The following is a 22,890-nucleotide window of genomic DNA, read 5'->3' as shown; positions in this document are numbered from 1 at the left end:
CTCCTTCTCCAAATATAGCACCCTTCAGGAAGTGGTACCCATTGACTGGCTTTCGGGTTCAACATTCCTTCTATCTTCTTGTCTCTAGGCCTATCCTTCGGTATTCCCTTCTTGACGCTGCCTCCTTAAATTAAGTTCCCTGGTCAATTCTTGGTTCTGACGGGTTAACTCTGCCATGGTGGTAGCTATGGACTGCATGTGTTGGACAGAAGATAGTTGCATGGCGAGTGTCGATTGATGGTCGCGATCGGGGTTACTGGAGGCGTCCCTACTCTCTTGAGGGCCTGGACTAGTAGCCCTTGATCTTGTCCAAACCATTTCAACCCTTTGTCGGAGAAAGAAATTGTAGAACTCAAAGATGAAGTTCGAGCGCAAAAAAAAATTCTTTCCTCCAGACGGTGCAAACTAATTGGATCCTCGGAAATCAGTAGGCTGAAAATTTCAGGCGTTAATGATCTTAAGGCTGTTGGTGAATTCTGAAAAAGCAAACAGGAAAATTAGAGGAGACTGGTGGAGGCTAGCCCAAAATCCTCTGATGGCTAAGTTAGTATTTTTGTGATTCCAAGTATAATGGAAGTGTTTGAATGAATTACCTTCTCGTAGATGAATCCTTATATAGCGCACATGAAACGGTTATTTCATTTTAGTAACTTCTCCTATTGTTGAGGAGTCCGGAAAACTTGGAAGCAACTCCTATAACTGCCATGGAAGTTGTATTGTTTGGCCTTATTTTCTCTAACCGTCGTTGGCAATGGTTTGTTGTAAATGAACTTCTATCATTTACTTCCACTCCGGAGTGAGGGTGTAGTGTCCATCCCAAAGCTGTATAGATTTGGGTATACATATCACTTGTTCTGTGTTTAGGGACGGACGAGCTTGCCTAGGACGAGATTTTTATGCAGCTTGCTACTCTTGATCAGGACGACCCTCATGGATGAATCTGGAGTTGTTTTCTGGCACCATCACCTACAACTGTAGATATTCTTCCCTTCAAGACTTATCAGTCATCACAAACAATCTCCTTATCTCCATCCCCATGCCTTCAATCATATATTTCTCTAAAAATCTATGAAAATATAAAGAGCATGTGAATATTTAGGTGTAGATAGTTGAGAAAAAAAAAAAATATACTGAAAATAGATGAAGGTCTAGTGCTTAAATAAGAGAAGAAAACTCACCAGGCAATCACCAAGTCCCAAATCCTGAAATTTGACAATGAAATATGCTGAGTGATTTGTTTTAGAAAGCAAGAAGAAAGAAAAAAATTGGTTAGGAATGATTTTTTTTTTTTCCGGACTAAAGGACTGATGTTGCTGAGTTTTGGGGGCTAGTAGGCGGTACCAGTGGGAAGTGTATCACAGAAGACAAAGAAAAGAAAAGAATAAGAAGTAAAGTGAGAAGTGTATCACAGAGCAAAGAAAAGAAAAGAATAAGGGATTCTGTGGGGACCGTGGGGTGGGTTTTTGAGATGGAGAAAGTGAAGTTTTGTTGTTATGTGTTTGGATTTTAGTATTTAAATGTTAGTGGGCCAACTTTGTGTTTTATTTGGAGTATGAGAGGCCTAAAACTAAAGGTGGGAGCCTGGGAGAATAGAGGCCTAAAACTAAAGTTGGGATTGGGAGTAATAGTGGGGATATGGAGGGCCCGGATGTCCAACATTGGGGGGGGGGGGGGGGACCCCCCCCCCCCCCCGAGGGACAACGTGGCTCCACCCCTGCCTTCGAAATAGCTAGAACAAGCTCTATATTTCTTTTACTGTATGGACTGTGTAATTAGCTAGATTATAGATGGGGTCCATTCAACTGGAAAGCTTTTATTACGTTGCAAGAATCTTAAGCCCTGTTTGGTTATCATTGGGGTGATTTCATTTTCTGATCTCATTTTTTGTTTCTCAAATCTTGTATTCATTTTCTTTACCCAACCCAACCTAACCCATTTCATGTTTAGCATTATTTCCTTTTCTAGTTTTTGCTTTTGTTTCACTTTATATTTTTCAATTAAAAATTCAACACAACAACCACACCCCACACACACACCAATGGTAAAACCAAAACCAAATCCTTCTACATCCACCTCTATTACTAGATTCACCACCACAACAGACCCAAACTCACCCCCATCGCCACCAGGTCCACCACCATATATAAACCCACAGAACCACATCCACGCCATAACCACACACAAAGGGATAGAGAGAAATGGTCACACCCATGGGCAGCCACAACCCCCACCGGACACCATCACCTCCATATCCCCACAACCAAATCCATAGCCACCTGTTAGAATTATGTGCCCTTAAAAACAATACTATGCATTTTTATTTGATAATAAAATTTTATTTTCATATACATAATTTTTATAGGTATATTTCATTGTTTAAATATGACATATGATGTTGCCTCTGTAAAAAAAATCATGTTAATGGTTAAGGAACCAAAGACATGGAGTAATGATTTTTTATAGATTATTAAATTATTTTAGGTTGTGGATATTAATTGAATATCACCACTAAAGCCTACACTTGTTGTGCTGCTATATGATAGGATGATTTACTCCATCATTGAGGTAGTGACTTTAAGCAGACAAGTGGGTATAATGCAACAAATACATGCACTGAATAGGATCCGATCAAAAACACCTTATAAAGTGATCACTGTTAACTAAAAAGTTGTTCTATCACAATTTTTCTATTGTCCTCAAACATGAGAGGTTTGTGTATATTTATTTATTTATTATGCACATAACTTTGACAATGTCAACTGGTGATGCTAATTTTAAAGGCTATATACAGATATGTTGGGTTATGTGTGTAATGAGTAAAATATGTAAATACTCAACAATGAATCCACCTGTCTCTAAAGAAGATATTATATTCAGTTGATTTTCATATTGAAGTTGGACTCAAAACAAAACTGGTCGATGGCATTTTTCAAAAATGTTTTTCATATATATAATATTGTATATATATATATATATATTTAAAGAGTTTTTCAAAGATATTTTGGAGTCCAATAGAAATTATGAAATCAATAAATTAAGGGTTACATAAGCTAGGGACATGACAGTGATATTAATCTAGTCCTAGTGGCTTGTGAGAATATAGTGTGGTGGAAGGACATAGATATAAAATTGAAAGTAATGGAACCTCATTTGTAATTCTTTAATCTTCAGGGGTCAATTGCAAGGTGTTGATGGACATTATTGCAATCTATAGAAGTTCAAATATTTTTTTGATATGGTTGAGAAAATTAAGAAATAATTTTAAAAGAGTTTCAAGATAAGTCAATAACATTCAAAAAGTTATTGATTAATCCTACAGCTGAAGATTAGGATCCCTAAGGATCTCATGTCCAATCTCTCTCTTGGGTTTTAGAAGTCTTAAATAAAAATAAGATTTTAAAAATATCATATCAGTTGTTGGCCATCAGAATTACTAAGTGATATGGCAGTCTTCTAAAATCCCAAAAAGAAATAGAGAGAGAGTAGTGAATACCTTGGGAGGCAACACGCTTGGGTTGCTAAGAAAGGTATGCAATTTTGTTCCATTTAGAATCCATGGTTGTGTTGTACAACAATCTTTAATTGAAAATATAAATTTTGTTTTATATTGCTTCCGCAAATCTTTTACCACCGTCTGACCACCAAATGCAAATGGGTTCAAAAACCACACTACTATCACCAAATCTAAACCTAAATCAAAACCCATACCACCACAGTCCCACCTCCATCACCACCACAAACTAATCCGAATCCGAACCCATAGAAGCACAACTATACCACAACCACCCACCACCATTTTCCCCTACCGATACACCCAACCACAACAAAATCCACAGCCACACCCAAACCCAAATCAAAACCCACACCCACACCCACCACCAACCCAATTGGCTTAGTGCAAAAAAAAAAAAAAAAACCATTGAACTCAATTGAGAAAGAGAATTTCATCTTGCCCAGTAGAGAGAGAGAGGACGAAGGATCTTACTGAGGAGAGAGAGATTGTTTTCATGCCGCATTGTTTTGAGACCAAAGAGGAGGGAGAGTGAAGATCAAAGAGAGAGCTCTGTAACTATGTAACCTGAGAGAGAGAGAGAGAGAGAGAGAGAGAGAGAGAGAGAGAGAGAGAGAGAGAGAGAGAGAGAGAGAGAGAGGTCTATTGGTGTTACCGTGTTATATGGGAAATAATTGAGGAGGGTTAAGCATGTATTCTCATAGTTTAGGATAATAATTGAGGAGGGTTAAGCGTACGTTCTCATAGTTTAGGGGTAAGTATGAAATAAGTAAAATGTAATTTTTCCAAATAATAAAATATACTAAAATTGCATTTTACATTTAAAAAAAAAAATTAAATAAACGGAACACAATTCCATTGGTTTTTTTTAAAAAATAACTATAAATTTTAAACTATATTATTAGTTGACAAGGTTTGAAACATATTTGATTTATAGCAATTCGACTTTTTTAGAGTCGATTTTGCCCTTTGAAAATCCAGAAATCGAGTTTCTAAAACTCGATTTCCAAAATCGAGTTTCTAACACTCGATTTTCTAGTGAATTTTCAAAGAGCAAAATTGACTCCAGAAAAATCAAATTGCTATAAACTAAATATGTTTCAAATCTTGCCTAACTAATAATATAGTTTGAGGAATTTGGTTATTTTTTAATAAAATCCCAATTCCATTCAACATAATTAATTTTTTATAAAAGTTTTAAGACAGACATAATCCTTGGCCTTGGCGTTGGCGTTGGCGGAGGCGGACCACACCACATTTTCTGGTCTCTTCTCACTAAAATGACTAAAATGACTTCTTTTTTTTACCACTCTATCACCCTCTCAAATTTCAAAAATCCATAAACCCTAAACCCCTCTCTCTCTGTCTCACTCTCAAATGTTCTCTCCGGGAACAAAGAGAAGCAATTTGAGCTCGAAAAGAGAGCGAAATGTAGTGCAGAAGACTCTGCTCCCTAAAATCGAATCTCCGATCACTCCTCACCGCCGACCCCTTACTGACAATTCCGTTCCGGATCGCCCCTCCACCGGCACCCCTGCCCCTTGGGCTCCTCGCCTTTCCGTTTTCGCCAGGTTCTCTCAACTACTACTACTACTACTTCCTCTATTCTAGGAAAATGGTTTTCTTGTGTTCAATTTTAGTTTAAGGAATCTATGGTTGATTTCATTTATACGTGGGTACTACTTATCTCTATTGCTAAACTCTTTTATCCTCCAATAAGAGACATAGGGTTCCAACTTTGCCTACGCCAAAAACTAGCATCTAATTGGCGTATGTATGTATATATTTATTTATGTATGTAGGTATGTATAGCTTGGAAGGTGGATTTTCTTCTCTGTTGACAAAGAGGCATTTAGGAGAGCTAATGGGTTTTGTAATTTATGATGTAGGCATCTATTATTTTTTATTTTTTGGGTGTGTTTATTGTTATGTGTTGTTTATGGTTGAGGCTAAGTAAGGGGTCATGTATTGTTTAGATTTCTGTTTACTAATGAAATGAATAATTTAATTTTGCCTAGAATTCCAGCAGTGAACAGAAGTGATAATGCAGATGCTATCAAGCCTGTATATGTTGGAGAGTTCCCTCAAGTGGTTCGCGATGAACAGGCCAGTTGGCTGCAACAGCGTGTTCCTGGTTAGTTTAACCGACCCATTAAATTAAACTATTCGGAGATTCCTTAATGCTATATTCCTGTGAGGATGAGTGGTAAATAATAGGGTTTGATAATTCAAAGGTTTTCTTCCTTCACTGGAGGAGAATTCCTGTTTTCTTTTTTTCTTTTTTCTTTTTTTTTTTTTAAAAAAAAAAAAAAAAAAGGACCAATTATGCTTTGAGAGTGTAAATTTCTAAAATCTTGACATTTCTCTGGCAGATGATGCATGTATATCAGGTGGAATGGAAAAGGGAACATCTCTTGCTTGGATTATCTGTGGAAATAGACTCTTCATTTGGAGTTACTTATCACCTGCAGCTTCAACAAAATGCATTGTTCTCGAACTTCCTTCAGATGTATCAGAAAATGGAAACATAGGCAGTAATGACCGGAACAGTTGGTTGCTTTGTGTTGTCAATTGGGATAGCACATCTAGGAGAACGAAGAAAGTTGTGAAACATTGCAACTCTGCTGGTATTGTTTTGTGTAACCAAAAAACTCGAGTGATTATATACTGGCCTGACATCTATTCTGAAGGGAGAACTGATCCTATTACCAGTTTTGCATCTTCTGATGAATTGGAAGTGACTTCTTCACTTGTTGATGGAAAGACCACCCCAAACAGGCACAAACAACCTATTAGGCTTGGAAGTAGTTTGTCTGGATCAAGTACACTGAACTCTTTGATTGCTTCTGCAGTCCCTAATTCCCAGCACATCTGTGTTGCCTTTGCATGTGGTTCAAATGGTGAGCTTTGGCAGTTTTACTGCAGTCCCACTGGCATTCACCGTAAGAAAGTATATGACGATATACTGAACTTATCCTCTCAAGGGGGTGATAGTGGTCAACTTATAGAGAGCAAGGGGTATCCAAGGTCACTAACTTGGCGTTTTTCACATGTTTATCCTGAGGAATCTAATAGACAGTTTTATCTGTTGACTGATCATGAGATACACTGTTTCAGTGTTAATCTGAATCCTGAAATACACATTTCAAAGCTCTGGTCCTATGAAATTATTGGCACAGATGGTGATTTGGGGATTAAGAAGGATCTAGCTGGTCAGAAGCGAATATGGCCTCTTGATGTGCAGGTAGATGATCACGGAAAAGTGATTACCATTCTGGTTGCCACCTTCTGTAAGGACCGGGCTAGTGGTTCAAGCTACACACAGTATTCTCTTCTCACCATGCAGTATAAATCTGGGATGAGTATAGAGCCAACACAAGAAAGAGTTCTAGAGAAAAAAGCTCCTATCCAGGTAATAATCCCAAAAGCAAGAGTAGAGGATGAGGATTTCTTGTTCTCCATGAGACTTCGGGTAGGGGGCAAGCCTTCAGGATCAGCAATCATACTGTCAGGTGATGGAACGGCAACAGTATCTCATTATTATCGAAATGCAACAAAGCTCTATCAATTTGACCTGCCTTATGACGCTGGAAAAGTTTTAGATGCTTCAGTTCTTCCTTCTTCGGATGATGTTGAAGAAGGGGCGTGGGTTGTACTGACTGAGAAAGCAGGAATATGGGCAATACCTGAAAAGGCTGTTGTACTTGGTGGAGTTGAACCGCCTGAACGAAGCTTGTCACGTAAGGGGAGCTCAAATGAAGGATCTACACAAGAAGAAAGAAGAAACCTCACATTTGCGGCTGATATTGCTCCTAGAAGGGCAAGTTCTGAAGCATGGGATGCTGGAGAAAGACAAACTGGGGGTTTAACTGGGATTGCACGTCGAACTGGCCAAGATGAAGAATCAGAAGCTCTGCTGAGTCATCTTTTCCATGATTTTCTATCATCTGGGCAGGTTGATAGCTTGCTGGAAAAGCTAAAAAGTTCTGGGGCATTTGAAAGGGATGGGGAAACAAATGTTTTTGCGCGGATGAGCAAATCAATTGTAGACACCTTAGCTAAACACTGGACAACAACCAGAGGTGCTGAGATTTTGGCTATGGCTGTTGTGTCTACCCAACTCATGGATAAGCAGCAGAAGCATACAAAATTTCTCCAGTTTCTTGCGTTATCCAAATGCCATGAGGAGCTGTGTTCTAGACAGAGTATGCTCTATTTCCTATTTTATATGACAATTATATGTGTGTGCGTGTTTCAGTTTCCAATTCCTTTTACAGTATGTATGATCTGTGTTGAAACTTGAAAGCTTGTACTTTATATTGATCTTACTGTGGACTTCATTAGTCTTAGTGTTAGTGCAACTATATATCACAGCTGTGTCAGCATTGATGTTAAGGTATTTTGAGTGGGGTTTTTCTGGGGCTCAACTCTTGCTGTTGATTTTAAATTTCAAACAAAATAATAAATAAAAGAATTGAAACATGTCAATACTAAATTGTAGTATTGTTGGCAGGATATTCCTTGCAAATTATCTTGGAACATGGTGAAAAGCTAGCTGGGATGATTCAACTGAGAGAACTGCAAAATGTGATTAGCCAAAACCGTTCAATTGGAGTTGGCTCCTCCCATTCTAGTGCAGAAATTCAAATGTCAGGTGCTCTTTGGGATCTTATTCAATTAGTTGGGGAGAGAGCTCGCCGAAATACTGTTCTTCTGATGGACAGAGATAATGCTGAGGTGTTCTACAGTAAGGTTTCTGATCTTGAAGACATATTTTATTGCCTAGACAGACATCTTGATTATGTAATAAGCATAGAGCAGCCGCTTGGGATTCAGATCCAAAGAGCTTGTGAGCTCTCAAATGCTTGTGTTACTATAATTCATGAGGCCATGCACTACAGAAATGATAATCACTTGTGGTATCCACCACTTGAGCACTTAACACCGTGGTATTGTCAACCTGTAGTACGTAATGGGCTTTGGAGCATTGCTTCCTATATGCTTCAGCTATTCAATGAAGCATCTGGAATTGAAATGTCTGCAAAATCTGATTTATATACTCATCTGGAAGTACTGACTGAAGTTCTACTTGAGGCATATGCTGGGGCTGTCACAGCCAAGGTTGACCGTGGTGAAGGACACAAAGGTCTATTAGATGAGTATTGGAATAGGAGGGATACACTCCTTGATTCCCTTTATAAGCAGGTCCTAGATTATGTCGAAGGCAGGCATCGGGTTAATATTCTATCTTGTTCAAGATGTTCCTCATTTTCCTGCTGCTGATTTTGTATACATCCTTAAAATGCGTATCTTTGCAGGATCTAAATGAAGACGAGAAAAAGGAAGAAATCCTTCGGAAGCTTTCTTCACGTTTGCTGTCCATTGCAAAACGGCATGAATGCTACCGAGCTATGTGGAGAATATGCTGTGACCTCAATGATTCAGTCCTGCTTAGAAATCTTATGGTATGTATATGGTTGTCCAATGCTTGATTTGCCCTTTTTATGTGCTAAATTGCAGGCTTTGCCGCAGATTGTCATCATGACTGTTTAAATTATGGTAGGCCCAAATGATTTTAAGTTAGAGTCAAGCTGCTTCAAAAGTATTCCTTAATTGTGAATTTTGAAGTTTGTATCTTCTGCATGCTTATACACATATGTAGTCATTGATATGGAAAAACATAAGTCCTCTGCAATCCAATCCTTCCTAGTCTTATTTGGTGCTTGTATTTCTTCTTAAGATTGTTTAGATGATTTTGAATGCAGCATGAGAGCATGGGACCTAATGGAGGATTCAGTTACTTTGTCTTTAAACAACTGTATGAGCAGAGACAGTTTTCTAAGCTTTTAAGACTTGGGGAAGAGTTCCCAGAAGAGCTATCTATCTTTTTAAGACAGCATGAGGAGCTTCTTTGGCTTCATGAAGTGTTCCTAAATCAATTTTTGTCAGCTTCAGAAATTCTTCATACGCTAGCTCTCTCTCATGATGAGAGCTCTATTTCAGCCGCTGAAGTGGGGGCAGACCCTGAAAGTATGAATTTGGATCCAACATTGGCAGACAGAAAGCGCTTTTTAAATCTCTCAAAGATAGCTGCAAGGGCAGGTAAGATCTAAGCTATAGCTTTCTTTTATAGTAAATCCTATATTCTTACCTCAGTTCACTCGTGTTTTTTCTTGATTACATACTTTCTTTTTTGGTTGTTCACTCCCACTATTTTCTCTCTAAATGGGCTACTTCGTTTGAATTCTGCAAAGTCGAGTTGAGATGTTCATTAAACCACAAAGTTGAGGCTTATGAGTGACTTTAGCCACACTTTTGCTTATGCTTATGGTTTTAATTATTGACAACCTATAATGCTGGAAATCCATTATTATCTCTCTTATATAGTTGGTACTGCTCTATCTCTTTTTTCAATTGAGGAATACACTCAATTTATCTCCAGAATTTTTTGGGGTATTCTGTATTAGGTGACAGCTGCTTCTAAACTGCAATTCTTGTTTCTGCTCCCTCACATGCTCTTGCACACGCCAGTGTCTCATGCTTGCTTTTAGTATTGTTTTTAGGCCAATTTTCATGAATGTCATGCTTCAAAGCTGCTGTAGCACTATTCATATCACTTTATCTCAGGAGCTATTTAAATCAACTTTCAGTTTCTGCTAATGATTCTTGATTCAAATGGCACTTCCTACCCTCTCAAGTGTGGGTGTAGTGTGAAGTTGTGATATCAAAACCAATTGAGTGTGTGCATCACTTACCAATAAGAGAAGTTTCAATCCATCCATCTTGGATGACTTCCATAGTTAGTTGCTTTGTAGTTGAACACAATCCACATATGTAGTCTTGAACATTCCCAGCCAAAAATGGAGAAAAAGGATATTCATCTTATTTAACCCCCTGGAGCCACAGTCTACATGGATCTTAAAAAAATGTTTGAAAGCAGCGATGTAACTGTTAATATTTTAGTGAGAAGCTGCTGAAGACTGTAGATTGGGAAACAGAACTCTAGACAAAAGAGACATCACATGATTATTAAAGACAAAAAGGCTGTTATTAATATCCTGATAGCCTATAATTGGTTTCTGTCTGTAGTCCATTGGTCTGCCAAAAAGGCAGGAAGAGAAACTGAAAATTTATACAAAAATGTAAATATATATTTTTTGCTACGATAAAGATACAGAGAACAACACAAGCAAAACAAAAGAAAAAGTTCAACACAGAGAGATGTCCTCCTTTAGAACACGAACTACTCTGTCTGGGAAAGCCAATGGCTCCAAAGCACCATGAGATTTGCCACAAAATGCCCATCTTGCCAATGAGTGTGCAACTTTGTTCCTTTCTCTATTAACCCAATTGAATTGAAACTGAGCATGTCTCTTGGCCAACTCCAAAGTGTCTTCAACTAGTTGCTTTATTTCTCAATTTACCTTATTTGACCCTGTTTGCAAGCTTTCAAAGACATCCTTTGCATCTCCTTCTATTATAACCCGAAAGAAATTCTCCTCCAAAGCTATCTCCATAGCCCCATCTTACAACTAGCATTTCAGCTACTACAACAGAGGGAGTTGAGATATTTTTTGTCCAAGCTTTTAAACCCGCACCACTAGAATTTCTTGCCAAACAAGCTTCTCTTTCATCCCAAGCCGCATCCACATTCAACCTAATCCAATGCGTTGGTGGGCCCTCCCAAATATCCTGCACTTGCTGCCTAAACCCGTCTCTATCTTCTTCCTTTGTTGCAAGTGTTCCTCATAAGCTAATTGGGCTCTTCTTGGCTAAATAGCTGGGTCTATTTGCTCATTACCATAAATCTACAGCATTCCTGGCTTTCCATAAGACATCAAAGATCACAGCTGCCATTATGGTAAACTGATCAACTGAAATAAAGCCTCTAGATAGATCAGTAGGAGGATCCACTATTAACTTAATTAACTCTACACTTTAATACAACAATTTATTTGTTTAAAATTTCCTGTCTTGGTGGTCATATTATGGTAATTTCTTGTTTTGCTGAGTAGCATGTTGATGATTTGTATTGGGGATTTTTTTTTTGTTCTACTGCCTATGAAAGATGTGTTGAAATTTTATTCTGATTATATCTTTTTTTGCTTCAGCACCAGGTAAGGATGCTGATTCTGAGACAAAGTTAAAGCGCATTGAGGCTGATTTGAAAATTCTGAAATTGCAGGTTTGTTGTAGAATGTTAACTGATCATGTTTAATCTTTAGTTGAAGCCTTGAAGGGTCTTTTGATAAAAGGAGAACAACCAATATTATTTCAGAATTTATTATTTGAGATTATCTTCCAGATTTGATTTTTGAAATTTTAACTAGATTTTCTTCTTTTGAATTTTGAATTTGGCTTTAATATTGTTGTGGATTTTATGGGATGTCAATGTGTGTTAATGTGATCCTTCAAGCCTATGATAAAGACGCTCTAGGAATGGTTTGAAACAGTGCAGTTTGAATAAAAATTCTGATCGAGAGAGGTGTTTCTCTAAAGCTCGGTTGTGATTTTAAACAGCCTTAGGTGGCTGAAACCATCAGGTAGAGGCAGATTCTAGGCGGTGAAGCTTAGGATTTGTCCTTTTTTTTTTTCTTCTTCTTTTAATTCCTATTTTTTTCAATCTCTACTCAGTAATTTATACCCCATATTGATTATCTATAGCCAATTTTCTAATAGGCTGCCATTTTGACACCCAAAGTTTGTTTACTTTTGAAAAGCTCATGGTTCATGTCAAGTACCTCTAACTGCTATCAAATTTGTTTGAATAGTTGAGCAAATCAGAGCATGCTGGGAATATTGTACCAGTTTTCTTTGTGCAATGTTCTTAAGTTCTTTGCTCAAGCCATTTTGTTCCTTAATAAAATCACATAATTCTATGTTTATTGACATCTCAAATTTCTTCCAAACAACATAAAAAAGCTAGTCTGATTGCAGTCATTTTATGCTAGTGCTGAAATTTCATATTGACCATGGAGTCCATATTGATGATAGTATATGATATCCCTAAGAGGGTTTTCCACTATATTAAGCTTACTCTGAAGCCCACCCACTGGTTGGTCTTCTAGGCTTTTATAAAGTCGGGGGCGGGTAAGGATGTGGCAAATGATGCAAACAGACAGAGAAAGAGCACCACATAGCACGTTCTAAGAATTTATTTGTCTTGACTAACTCCAAATTTGAATTCCAAAGTAGTCTTATGAAGTCACAGGTTGGGCAACCAAAAAGATCTCTTTAGAGGCATCAAAATCTGTTGAGACATGGTTTTCTCCCCTATTTTTGGCTGAAGTCATTTACAGAAACTTTGGTCTGCTTTGTCAACCTCCATGTCTACTTATTAATGATAACTAAACTAAACTTTGCTGTACATTTTTTAGACTTTATCCATTCAATGTCAGTTCATATATTTTCCTTCATCTCATACAGGAAGCAATAATAGAACTCCTCCCTCCTGACGAAGAGAAGCAATGTGTTGAAAGGTGTCTCCTCCGTCCAGAAGAGCTTATTAAGCTGTGCCTCGAAGGTCAAAATGCAAAGCTCTCCTTGTGTGCCTTCGATGTATTTGCATGGACCAGCTCCTCTTTTCGTAAGACCCACAGAAATCTTTTGGAGGAGTGCTGGAAGAATGCTTCCGACCAGGATGATTGGAATGAACTCTTTCAAGAATCTACAGCTCAAGGGTGGAGTGACGAGGAAACGTTGCAGAATCTGAGGGAAACTGTGCTCTTCCAGGCTTCCAGTAGATGTTATGGACCCAATGCAGAAACTTTTGGAGAAGGCTTTGATGAAGTTTTGCCACTTAGACTAGAAAATGTGGAGCCTCCAGTTTTTGGGGATTCAATTTCTTCGGTGGAGTCAATACTGATGCAGCATAAGGATTTCCCAGAGGCAGGCAAACTAATGCTGACTTCTATCATGTTGGGGAGTGTTCATGATGATACCAGACTAGAAGAGGGTCCTTCCCCAATGGAATAATATTGTTAAGAACGATAATTGTTAATTGTCAGAATATTTTGTTAGGTTTAATACAACTAACAATCTTATTGATGTTTTGCTTTTCTTTTCTTTTCTTTTTTTATTTTTTTATTTTATTTAAAGCAGGTATTTTTACTCTTCTGAGTGGAGTAGCTGCCTCCTTAGATAAGAAAATACATGTTTCTGTTTTCAATGTGATGCTTTCTTGACTGTTCGTTGCATTATTGACGGATCATATGATGGGAGATCAGTAAATGGCAACACTAGATTATGAAAGTTGCTTGAGCAAATACGGCCAGATGTCTCAGTCATACGTATGAATTTCAGTTGCTTGATAACAATAAAACTTGTCAAAGGGTTTATTTTCAGTTGCATGAAAATTGAAAATCACAAGCGTCGATGGTATGAGTAAGCTTATGTAACATCTTAAATGGTTGGATTTGAAAAAGTAACGAGGGATTGATAATTGTTCTCTTTAACTAAGCCTATCTTTGTCAATCACTTTTAGTTTTAATAGTATTTTCTAGTATTTCTATGGGGAAATGTTTAAAGTTCAAATTCCTTATACATTGTTTCTCCCCTGTTCGGCTTGAGCAATAAAGTCGTTATTCAGCCCAAAAAATAAAAATAAAAAATAAAAAAAGAAGAAAATAAAATAAAATAAATTAAAAAAATCCAATTATTAGGCTTATCCTTAATTCATGCCCTCTTTTCCCACCATTTTCTCAGGTTAAATACAGAATAATACTTGTGGGAAAGATAATAAATGCCTAAAGCATCTTCAAAACATCCCTGTAAATTTCCAATCAATGCCAAACATTCCAGCCAAATTGAATTTAATGGGATTATCAAAAAAGGCATTTAAATGTTAAATGTACTATGAACCGCGTATGGATTGACTTAAAATAAGCCAGTCCATACATGGTTTGAATTCCTATGCATAATTGATGGAAAAGTCTTGTTTGTAATTTCAAAGATATTTCTTGAATATAAAAACTGAATTACCAGTGTTCATGGTATCAGTATTCTTGTGTCATAGGGAGAAACCAATGTTGGTGAATTTCATCATAATGGAGTGGATTTATCATTCAATCTTGTTGCTTAAACAAATGAAAAAGAACTATAAAGGCTTGATTTCTATGGTATTTGCTGATGGTTGTTTTTTAACTAATCCTAACCTTGGATTAAAACTTGCTTTTTCCTCAGCAAATTTCATTAGTTAAATGCGGCATATAAAGTTATATACAGCATCTATCAAACATTATGCCTGTAAACTTTCAATCAATGCCAAACATTCTAATTAACCCAATAAACCGGCATGAGATGAGATTATTCCAAAGCAAAATACACTGATAGCCCCATAGGGTATTGACTTAATGAAGTTTGGAATTCAGATCAAAGATTGTGAAAACCGCAAGAGACGTAAAACTTTTACATTCCATTAATTATTCGCTACTCTTATTGGTTCTTGCTGTGATAAATCAAATTTTCCACCATGATCAACAACCTCATACGCGTCGATAAGTAATGGTCGGTCATTCTCATTTTCTATTTGCCTCAAGAAAAAATGGAACCCAGCTGAATGGGACCAGACCCACAAGACTAATCTGCAGGCTTTCCAAGACGCGTAACAAGATAAGGATTAGTTCTCTTCTACCTTTTTTTATTTGAAGTGGAGTTCTCTTCAACTTCTAAGCCCGTACCTCATAGTTTCCAATCAAGACTTTGGAAAGTTGGGTCTTTTCCTTTAATTAATTAATTAGCGTAATTATTTACCCAATTAAATTTCTAGGTCACTTCGGAAGTCCTTAATTTTCTTGTATCATATCTTCTATAAATTAGGCCAAAAGAGAGAGAAATTAAGGAAGGTAGAGGTGTCTCCTATATTAATTAGGCACTTTAATTTGCCTTATAATACACACACACACATATATATATATATATATATAACGTTCTTTTCTTTAGGCTGAGCCAAAATCAGAAAGATGTGTTTTGAAAACAGCAAGAAATAAATATTTTTTTGAAGAATTTCTAGTCATTCTCAATTATAAAAACTGGATTATTTCCAAAGCTCCAAATAACCATAGCTTCTTCTCAAAGCAGTCTAAGCTAAACCCAGGTCACCATAAAAAAAAAACATACACAGCTTTGATTCTGATTGCGTCATCTTCTTGGATCTTCTACTTTTAGCCAACAAAACAAACCTAGAAAAATGTTCGAGTCAAACACCAATCAAGATTGTGATACTGAGGCTCAGACTTTGGGTGCTAGCTTCCTTATTACCACCACTACCACTTCACCTAAGTACGGCCGCTTTTGGCGTAAAAGTTTATATGTAGGCATTTTCATCACTCTCAAGAAACCCGCTGATGACCAAGAATCTCCACTGTCATCATCATCTTATGTTCCTTTACCGGAAGAACCACCGGCTGCCTCTGAAATACTTGAAAGAACCTCCTCGGATCATGTAATCGACGTTCACTCTGATAATGGGAGCGACAAAGATGTAGATGATGAAGAGCTCCTTCCGGAGACAGTCGCTGAGATTGTGAAACAGAAGAACTTGAACTATCTTAGAAGACTCGGTGGCGTTGACAGGGTTCTTGCACGTCTGCGTTCTAATTTGAAGGTAATAAGCCTTTTACAAAAGCACCCATTACATCAAAGATCTCGTGCTTAAAATATTTTGACATAGTAGCTCATTGCAGCTTACTGTTATAATAAAATAAGATTAAGGAATATGTTTATTATATCATTTTAATTATATATTTTTAGTTTTTAAATAATATTACATATATTTTTATATAATTTTTTATTAATATATATTTTAAAAAATTAAAAATTATTATTTATGGATATGTACGAAACGGATATTTCTATCTTTTTCTTTTGGCTTTTCTCCCTCTCTGAGTTTCACTTCACTTCCACCTCTCATCTTCTCTCTATCTCTTCTTTGTATCATCATCTTTTTTTATTTTATTATTTTATTTTTTAAATGGCTGAAAATATCTCTATTTTCTTATTGTGTGTATGATTTTTGGTTGATTTGGGTTTGAGTTTGGATTTGAACGGTTGGATTTTGTGGTGGTTATTAGTTTGATTTTGGCTTTTGGGCACGGTGGTGGATGGGTTGTAGTCAGAGCTGTGGGTTTTTTTTTTTTTTTTTTTTTTTATTTTTCAAACAAGTTTTTTTTTTTTTTTTTCCAATTACAAAAACAAATCAATGATAACCTGTTTAGAGAGAATAAATAAAATCAATTAAGCAAATGAATTGTACTTAATGCCACTTGTTAATATCCTTCCAATTCTGATAGTTTTGACTTTTGAGTATGACAAAAATTATTTATAGTCATAAATTCATGATGGAAAAAGTCTTCAATGTTAATAATTCACTGTCAAAATGCATATAATTACAAGTTTACAACTTCAAAAAGAGATAGATCTTAAAACAAACAAAACAAGTAAGCTAGTAAAGTAACAAGTTATCGGTCTTCTTAAGTGCACATGTTCTTGTTGTATTTAAAATAATAGTAAAGTTAGATTACTTGAAAAGATAAGCCAAACAAAAAAAGATTTAAAAATAAACATAACATATTAAATAAAGAAGAATAAGTAAATATTTTATAAGAATTACACCTCAATCTCAATCTACTTAACGTTGGTAACAGATTCAGCACTGCAAATATTCATACTTGCAAATTGTAGGTCAAGTTGGCCAACTCAAGCTTGAAACTGAAAAAGTGTGGAAGTAGAGAGGTGCAACGCAAGCTTGAAACTGAAAAAGTGTGGAAGTGTGAAAAGAAAAGAAGGGCAGAGGAAGCTTTACCGCTTTGGCCCTTGTTGATGTGGTTGTTACGTTTTGTTTCACTCTTTCATATTTGTTAATCACAATTTTGGCTTTGGGCTACTTCTAAGCTAGTCAATTGAATTAGATTTTTTTTTCTTTTTTTTTTTTAATGGTTGTGTTGTCTAAGTCTTGTCTCATTTTCATGTCATGTCTATGGAGGTAGAGCTGAAGCTTTATTGGTTGTGATTCGTGAAGCCCTCAAATAGTCAAATTGCATGTGAAAAGCTATTGTCTTGTCTTGTAATTTATTGACTATTGTCTATTGGTTTGGTTCTGGTGCTTTGTGCTTTATGCACTTAGTATCATGATGAAGTTTAAATATTTTTTTAGCGATTTTTTTTAATGGGTCGGGTCATGGGTTATTCGGGTCGAGTCACAAGTTGACCTGCAAAAAAATTGGAATGGGTCACAGGTTAACCCATTTTTGCTTCAAGTCAAAAAAATTGGGTTCGAGTCAAGTATTTTTCTGGTTGGGTCGAGTCGGGTTAGAAAATTTTGACCCGTTTTTCCATATATAATTATTGGTTTGATTTTGGCTTGTGGGCACTAAAGCGGTGGTGGATGAGTTGTAGTCATAGTGGTGGTTATTTTTTTTTTTTTAGTGGGTTGATTTGTGGCGGTGGTGGCAGGTGGTGGGTGGGTGAGTGGGTTTTGGGTTATGGTGGTTGATGGTGGGTGGGTATGGTTTGTGGTGGTGGTGGCGGCTAATGGTGGGTTGATTTTGGGTTGGGGTTTTAGGTGATGGCAGGTGAGTGGGTTTTGGTTTATGGTGGTTGATGGTATGTGGTATGGTTTGTAGTGGTGGTGGCTAGTGGTGGGTTGATTTTGGGTTGGGATTTACGGTTGTGGTAGGTGGGTGGGTAATGGTGGTTGGCGATCATGGGTTTGCTAGGTCGAGAAGAAAAAACATGTGACTTTGTTGATGATTTTGGTTCAGAGAAGAGAGGGAGAGATGGGTTTGTGTTTTGGTTTTGTTTTTGTCTGTGATTTTGGTGGTTGAGGGTTGTGGTTGTGGGTGATGGTGGGTGTGGGTGGTTGTGGCTGGCGGCAGTGGTAGTGGGTTGGGTTTTGTAGTGGGTTTGTGGGTAGTGGAAAAAAATGAGAGGAGAGTAAGAATAAAAATAATTTTAAAAAATAAAAAATAATAATTTTATTAAAGTGGTAAAAAATATAAAACTTTTGATATTTGGTGTATTATAAAATGTGCTGTTAAAATAAATAAAGTTGTGTTTTGAGATGCTATATGTTAAATGCTATTTTTTTTAGCATTCTTGATGAGAATGCTCTAATAACCACTCACCAGATTAATAATTTGTCAAAAAAATTTGTAATTCTAGCATTTTCCTCATTTTAAAGGCCACATCTAAAATCTAAAGTAAAATAAACAAACCTAAAAAAATTATTTAACAATAAAAATTACCAATAGTAAAGCTAAAAACAATTAAACTCAATCAACTATTTTTACCCAAAACAAACAATTTGACTTTTTAAAAAATTTTAAACAAAATTATTTTGTTCATACCTAGATGCATACATAAAATATATATATAAAAAAAAAAAAAAAAAAAAAAAAACCATTAGCTAACAGCAAAACTGCCCCTAACTTCAAGTCTTGGCTCCGATCTAAAGGAGAGTCTTCGGTGGATTTTATTTATTTATTTATTATAAATTCTTCCATTGATCTTCTGCTTCATATTTGTGTACCCTATCAAATCAGCCTTGGTGGGCCCTATAATTTGGTCCTAATGGGCTGGGATGGACTGGATTCCAATTGTAGGCTTGCTAGCCCGAACCCACTCGTACACATATATTGTGTGACAACATATGTCTGCAAAATGCCCTTAGAATTCAAATTCACGTATTCCCTACAGAATATTACAGTTATATTGGAAATGATATTTGCTAGAAAGCACGGACGCGGCTGGGAGGGTGCCGCACCCGAGTCCGCCGAGTCCGACGCGACGACTCGCGGTGGTCTGAGTTTTTTTTTTTTTTTTTTTTTTTTCTCGGATTTGAGCCAACGAGGCTCGATTCGCGCCGACGAGGCTCGATCGCGCCGACGAAGCTCGATTCGGCCAGAATCGGCTTCGATTCGGCCAGAATCGGTCAATATCGGCCGTATCGGATCGTATCGGCCGGCGATCGATACGGCCGAAATATGCCGGAAACGGCCGAAACAGGCCGATATCGGCCTTGAAACTCGCCGGAAAAGCCGAAATTCTGACCTCAGAGGCATTGTAATGTGTTTCTTGTCTTCTTCTTTCTTTGTTTTGTGAATCAAGGCATAACAATGTGTTTTTTATGAATATTTTAATAGGAAAAATATATAGAAAATATAAATAAAAATATTTTTAATAATTTTTTAATCGCCGAGTCTCGCCGCACCCGCACCCTACTTTTTCAAAAATTGCCGAGTCCCGCACCCGCACCTGCACCCGCAGCCGAGTCCCGAAACACACCCGTGCTTCATAGGATATTTGCCTATCTTCATATACATAAAGGCAAAAAAAGATAAAACAGATCCAAAGAAAAAAAAAAGGACCATATTCTCAGTGTTTCCAAATTCATCCTTCCTTTCTTATTAAGTTATCGAAAGCCCACACGTATCACGTGCATGCACCGGCTCCAATCATCCTATCTTTCAAACAATACCTAATCATTTAACAGGATCTTTTTCTTTACAGGACCACAACCCAACATTGTCATCAAAGGATTAATGGAATTCATATGAGAGAAAATTCACACTCCAATATAGCATCCTTGAATATTTTCTGTTTTGGCTTATGTAATCTCATAGCTAGTTTCTATTTGACAAATTCCAAGACGCAAGCATTTGTGCAAAAATAGCTACAAAGCATGCTACCTATATGTTAAATCAACATCTTTTGAAACAAGTATTAGGTTAATGGCGGCTTGAGTGTTAACTCACCTAAACTCACTACAAAAAATGTGGACTTTTGCAGTGTTTGGTTTGCAGCGTTTTAAAAAAGTGCTTCAATAGATAATGATATTGCAACATTTTCTTAAAACACCACTAAAAGAGATATATTTCACCGTTCATTAGAGTGACTGTTGCTAATTTATTTGGATTTTGAAGCGTTTTTTAAAAGGCTTTTAGTAAATCACTACAATAAGGAACCTTTTTTTTTTTTTTTTTATGTTCCAGAATTCCAAAACCTAAAAAATTTGGTACAAAAAATTTTCAAATCCCCAAAGCCAAAAAAGACATTCCCAGGTTCACATTAAAAATTAAAAAAAAAAAAAAAAAAACTTTAATCCCCCAAAACCAAAAAACACTCCCACGTTAACATTTAAAAAAAAAAAAAAACACCACGTTCCACCATAACTTCAAAAAACAAAAAGCCTAATCCCTAATTTTACTCTACCTAGTTTGTAATCTTGATCCCATCTTCCATTATCCTTGTCTCGAAAAAATTCTCATCTCCCACCAAATTAAGTTTGTCTCAAGCTCTGGCATACCCACAAACACCACACCACTGCGGTTTAGCTCTCTCTCTCTCTCTCTCTCTCTCTCTCTCTCTCTCTCTCTCTCTCTCTCTCTCTCTCTCTCTCTCTCTCTCTCTCTCTCTCTCATTTGCTAGTTATAATTTTTATTTTATATGAGAGAGACAACAACAAGTTCTCTACGATTTGTCATCCTCTCTCCCTATTTTTTGTGGTTTTAAGTTTGTTGAGTGAGATAAAGTTTGTTTATTTATTGAATTATTATGAAATTATGTGTGTGTTTTTGGAAGTGAGCTTTGTGGGTATCTAGGTTTATCGATTTTATTTTGTAGTTTCACTTCATGCTTTTAAATTGGGATTAAGTTTTTTAAATTTTTTTAAAATTATGTGTTATTTTGTAGTTTCATTTCATGCTTTCATATGTTTCATGATTTATGTTGGAGTTGTTTTGATGAAGGAATTATAAATTTTGTAAATGACATTATTAATTTTTATTATTGTACTTTGTGTTGCAGGTAAGAAACATAAGTAGCAGCTTGTTGCAACAATCAATCATCCAGCATGAAACAAAAATCATTATTTTGTAACAAATGTAAATTTTACTGTTGAATTTCATGACATTGATATTTTTACTTATAGTGAATTGGTGAAACTACGTTGTGTAATCACATTATATGAATAAATGATTTTTTTTTCATGTGTATAATATTTGGAGCATTGTATATTTTCAATTTAAACATGAGCTAGTATTTGTAATCAAGTTACTAAAATAAATGTTTATAAGAAAAAAGTTACTAAAATAAATTTCAATATTTTTTTAAAATCAATTATTGGGAAAAATGCTTTTTATAATTAAAAATAAAAAAGAAATTTGTAACTTTTAACAGCGTTTTGAAAAGCACTTCAAAACGTAATTGCTGCGGTCAGAAAAGTGTTACAAGAAAATGTTGCAAAACATTCTGTAGCATTTTTTCTTTTGGGGGAGTTTTGCAGCGTTTTGTGGCTGCTGCAATAGAACCAATTTCGTGTAGTGACTGTATCTTCTTCAAGTTAATGTCTCTCTCTCTCTCTCTCTCCACCCACTTTAGTACCCAAAAGATGAAAAAAAAGGAACCTTGCAAGTTAAGGTCAACTAACAGAAAAAGTGACACCTAGATATAGATAGAGTGGGAAAGAGGCAGCGGCTTTTGCAAGTTGGGAAGTCTCATGAGAGCAAACAAACAAGTTGTGGACAAGCCTATATCCCGATTCCCAAGTCAAGTTTGACACCATCTATTGAAGTAACAAACCAATCAAAAGTTGCTTAGTCTTTACTTTTCTTTTCTTTTCTTTTCTTTTTTTCCTCAAGTGGACCAACAAACACCACCACTCAAACAAACAAGAGCCAGACATCAATCAATAAGGCAAAGAATTGGTGGTCTCTCCTTTATGGTTCCCCCCCCAAGCATTTCCAATCAGCAAATGTGCCCTCTTAGCCTGTCAACTCTCTTTCCTCTTGTCTCCTTTTGAGTCATGCTAGGACAAACTCAACTTCCATGCCATCTCGTTCGATGTATACTAACAAGCTCTCCGTAAATAGAGGGCGAAAAAAAAAAAAAATCAAATACAATGATTATATGTCAAATTTTCATTGTACTATCATTAAGCTATTTCTACAGATCCTATGTTATACTACGACAACAGCAAAGGACAAAATGTCTTCTATAATTCCATGAGTATAGCTACTTTTCTACGGTACTTGTACATCTACATATGGACTGTATCACATAATTAGTACATGTTATCATTCATGTAATTTGAATATTTACCAATCATTTTTTTAGAATTGAACTATTTTCGTGAGATATGGAGCTTTGATTCTTTTCCTTTAATTTAGATTATTAAGACATTAAGTTTTCTTTCAAATTTAAGGATCAAGGAAAAAGCTATAATGAGGAGCAAAAAGACTCTAGGTAAAATATTTCCATTAGGATTTAATCCTATTATATCTCACTAGGTAATTCTCGCTGTGAGCATACTGCATACCATGTATAATGCCAGGAACAACTGTAGCCATGAATTGGTATTTTGTTGTTGGTTGGAAGTTTTAGGC

The 22,890-nt window shown here is 36.3% G+C and overlaps 1 protein-coding gene across 1 annotated transcript; it reads left to right on the top strand.

Annotated features, from left to right (window-relative positions):
• Window positions 1–4,725: 4,725 nt before the first annotated feature.
• LOC111990518 (nuclear pore complex protein NUP133) lies at window positions 4,726–13,679 on the top strand. The gene is made up of 8 exons (XM_024022304.2): window positions 4,726–5,082; window positions 5,530–5,645; window positions 5,884–7,716; window positions 8,025–8,746; window positions 8,830–8,976; window positions 9,277–9,613; window positions 11,623–11,696; window positions 12,938–13,679. The coding sequence occupies exons 1-8, from the start codon at window positions 4,889–4,891 to the stop codon at window positions 13,484–13,486; spliced, it is 3,972 nt and encodes a 1,323-aa protein (XP_023878072.1). The 5' UTR covers window positions 4,726–4,888; the 3' UTR covers window positions 13,487–13,679.
• The last annotated feature ends 9,211 nt before the right edge of the window (window positions 13,680–22,890 follow it).

The sequence above is a fragment of the Quercus suber genome, unplaced genomic scaffold, assembly GCF_002906115.3.
Source record: "Quercus suber isolate HL8 unplaced genomic scaffold, Cork oak 2.0 scaffold_192, whole genome shotgun sequence".
NCBI lineage: Eukaryota > Viridiplantae > Streptophyta > Magnoliopsida > Fagales > Fagaceae > Quercus > Quercus suber.
This window is presented reverse-complemented; position numbering and strand designations above follow the sequence as displayed.

What these genes read in the sequence shown, in the direction of transcription:
- LOC111990518 (XM_024022304.2), top strand. Translation starts at nt 4,889, where the DNA reads ATGTTCTCTCCGGGAACAAAGAGAAGCAATTTGAGCTCGAAAAGAGAG. An exon ending in GGAGCTGTGTTCTAGACAGA is followed by an intron (nt 7,717 to 8,024) that starts GTATGCTCTATT and finishes TATTGTTGGCAG; the next exon opens with GATATTCCTTGCAAATTATC. An exon ending in TCCTGCTTAGAAATCTTATG is followed by an intron (nt 8,977 to 9,276) that starts GTATGTATATGG and finishes TTTTGAATGCAG; the next exon opens with CATGAGAGCATGGGACCTAA.